This window comes from Protobothrops mucrosquamatus, unplaced genomic scaffold (assembly GCF_001527695.2).
Source record: "Protobothrops mucrosquamatus isolate PMUCROS unplaced genomic scaffold, P.Mucros_1.0 scaffold72, whole genome shotgun sequence".
NCBI classification, from domain to species: domain Eukaryota; kingdom Metazoa; phylum Chordata; class Lepidosauria; order Squamata; family Viperidae; genus Protobothrops; species Protobothrops mucrosquamatus.
In genome coordinates this window covers 279,106-282,581 of record NW_015386450.1, presented here as the reverse complement: position 1 = coordinate 282,581, position 3,476 = coordinate 279,106, and the positions used below count along the sequence as shown (strand labels likewise).

The following is a 3,476-nucleotide window of genomic DNA, read 5'->3' as shown; positions in this document are numbered from 1 at the left end:
GTAATGGAAGGTTGGAATTTTTCCTCCAAAAGCTGTATTGGGATAGCCAAGCTGATACAGTGATTAGAATGTTGGACTAAGACTAGTGGAGGTCCAGATTCAAATCCCTCTTCAGCAATGGAGCCCGTGTACCAGACCTGGGATGCAAAAAACCCTGATTGTCCTCTAGACAACAGCAATTTGGTTGATCGTCTGGATATTTGCAGCCCAGATCTGGTAGCGCTGAATATACCTCATTTGCATTATTTGTTTTCTCTTTCTCTTCTAAGCCGTGCTTTCCTCGTAGGATTGTGTGAATAAAATTCTGGGATTGGAAAGAAACAATATATACCCCATTAAACGCCTGGAAGATAAATAAATGAACTTCACCAGATGCTGCAAAGTTTCAGCAGCTGCCAAGAAAGTCTGATCCAAGAAATACAACCTGCTTCAAGACAGGATGTAAGTACTTAATCAGGTAGGAAAAGTCATCCCCTAATATACTACTGCATCTTATGCAGATGGAGTCTTAGTTTACTGGACTTTCACTCTGTCAATTTTGTACCCAGGAGATTCTCACGGACTCCTAGGAGAACAGCAATAACATTAGTTTTATTTCCTAAAGAAAAACAAATAAGAACACAGATAAAATTGTTTGAGGGAAGGTTTTTGCTCTCTGAATTCATGGGGACCTAACCCTAAACCTAAGTGGAGTTGCACCCCAAATGGGATTTTAGCATGTAGTTTACCAGGAAACACGGATAAGGACACCCAAAAAGTCAAAACTTTCCTAACCATACTGATGCACTATGAATCTATTGATGATGTCTGTTATGCTCTCCAAATTCATGGGGACCTAACCCTAAGTGGATTTGCCCCCCAATGGGATTTTCCCATGTAATTTTGCCAGGAAATATGGATAAGGCAGTCTTGAACAGTCAAGAGCCCTCCTAGTCACAAATCTATTGACGATGTCTGCTTTGCTATACGAATTCATGGGAACCTAATCCTAACCCTAAATAGATTTGACCCCCAATGGAATCTCCCCATGTATTTTAGTAGGAAACGTGGCGAAGCAGTCTTGAAAACTCAGAGTCGCCTTAAGCATCGGAATGTTCTCAATTTATCCTTTGTTCAATCCTGATATTATCCTCCAACTCCCGCCCTTCCAAAAGTGGAAGGAGGGGGAGAACCCTGTAATCTGAAGTGATATTTCTTCAATATCTTTTTTTGAAAAAGCAACTCCTAAGGAGATTTTGCTAAGAACATAAGTAGCAGCATTTGGATCCTTCCCACAGAGGCCCAGCCAGATGCTACCGAGAAAGCAAATGCAGGGCTTAAAAGCAACAACTGTTTATATGCAAATGTATTTAAATATAACGAAGCGATAGGTTGGCAGCAAGATCAGCTACAATGACGCCAACCCTTGAGAACGTGCAGGGTGATGCATCCTAGAGAACCAATGTTTCCTTAGTACAATGTCGCATCGTAGGATGAATCTTAAAAAAATGCAGCAGGCTCTAATTTCAATCAATCAATCTCAAGCCCAAGTGCTTTTTTATTTTATTTTTTGGTTTCCCCCCCCCTACTTACTTCTTTAAGCTACTAGTTCCCTCTTTGGTTACCGGAGAGAATATTCTGTATCCAGATACTCTCCAGGGGAAGAAAATAGCAGATGCTCTCATCCTGCCAAGGGACCAGACAGCGACAGTCCCTTTTGCTAGTGCATAACAAAGCATAGCTGAAAAGCCAGAGGCCACCAATAGACTTTGATTCTATGTGAATGAACCTTTTCCAGCCCACTCTGCTGCACCTGCTTTGCCCATGAAATATTCCCTCACCTTTTCGAATGAAGCTGTGAATGATAAAATGTCAACTACAGGTATTATCTTCAGGGGATGTACCAGCTGGTGGGTCATCCCTAATGGAACAAGAAGATATGTCTGCTCAGGAAAGGAGCCTTCTGAAGGATTTAAGGTACAATTAAGGCCAAAGTGATTTTGATAAGGTCATCCACAGTTCCTGCCGAGCTGAACAATCACTGTAACTGACTTAGACTCTGGCTCGGCGTCCGAAAAAAAAAAAGAGAAAAAGAAAAGAAAAATAACCAGAAACCTGAACGGCTTCCTGTAAGGCTTCCAATCTTCCAGAAGGTTCATTTGATCCTAATTCGCTAAAAAGGATCTTCTGGAGCTTATGATCTCATCAGGGATTTACAGGAACCTATAATGTCAATATGAGCTGAGCTGTGACCTAGTTTCCTGAGCCGTTCTCAGACATCTATGGTTTATCATGGCCTAGAGAGGATCAGAAGAGGATTCATCCAGGCCATGGTGATACACCTCCAGAAGGTGTACAATATAATGATTTGACCACACGTACCCCTTCCCCCCACCCAATTTATTGTGTATTTTATCAAATTGCGTTCCTGCTTTAGACTCGGAGTTCCCTTATCAGACTGTTTCCTAGGCTGCAGCTCTTTCTCCCGCCTCCCAAGGTTATTCTCATAGCCTATTACCAGTTTCCACTTTTCTTGTGTCCTGTGTATTTTAAGAGCACAAGCACACATCGGCAACCAGGGTGCCAAGTACTGTTTGTGCTATCTGGCTCCTGACCAGCTTAATAAAACGGAAGATCTTTGTCCAGCTTGAAGAGGAGAGGATGGGGTAGCATAAAGGAAGAGCAAGTCCAGGTCTTTCTAATGCAACCACGGTCTGTAATGTTTCCTTTTAGACAAAGAGATCTCTGAAGCGTCCGTGCGCCTGCTCCCTCTTTGCCTCCTAAGAGTTTCAAATGCCGCCACCACCAATTAACACAATGAGTTTCTGGTGTTTCATGTTCCATCGCTGACTGATCTTTGTCAGGCAAGGCAATCTGTTTTTCTTAGGACAAATGAAGCAGGGGTGATGGGCCTCGAACATGGGACATGTGCCACTCTGGCAGCTTTTTGATGGTAGCGATTAATGGTCCCCAAATAGCAGCAGCTGGACCACTCTGGTTTCCAGCCCACCTTTCTGCTCATACAGCACTCTGTGTGGCTAATTATGAAAAATACTGAAAACTTTAAAAAGCTATTAAAATTGGAAAAAGATCTGACTCAAGAGAAAGGTCTTGACTCTCTTCTTGAAAAGGGATTGATCCCAACTCCCCAGGGTGTGTATGTTTGCTTTTTTAAACTACTTTTATTAAAGTTATTTTTTAATAAACTTAGTACAAAATAATACAAATTAATAAAGGAGAATATTTGTAGTGCAGGGTTGAAATGAGGTGCAGATGTTTCATTACCCAGACTAGGTAACATCATCAAGGCGAGGAGGAGGAGGAGGAGGAGGAGGAGGAGGAGGAGGAGGAGAAGGAGGAGGAGGAGAAGAAGAAGAAGAAGAAGAAGAAGAAGAAGAAGAAGAAGAAGAAGAAGAAGAAGAAGAAGAAGAAGAAGAAGAAGAAGAAGAAGAAGAAGAAGAAGAAGAAGAAGAAGAAGAAGAAGAAGAAGAAGAAGA

General features: G+C 42.0%; 1 protein-coding gene across 1 annotated transcript in view; it reads right to left on the bottom strand.

Annotated features, from left to right (window-relative positions):
* Window positions 1-524: 524 nt before the first annotated feature.
* The window catches only part of AGBL1 (ATP/GTP binding protein like 1), a 134,995-nt gene continuing 132,043 nt past the window's right edge, over window positions 525-3,476 (bottom strand). Inside the window, exons 19-20 of the mRNA XM_015812163.1 lie at window positions 1,821-1,834; window positions 525-598 (exon numbers count right to left, since the gene is read on the bottom strand). Of these exons, the coding sequence (XP_015667649.1) occupies window positions 525-598; window positions 1,821-1,834 (88 nt within the window). The remainder of the gene's footprint in view (window positions 599-1,820; window positions 1,835-3,476) is intronic.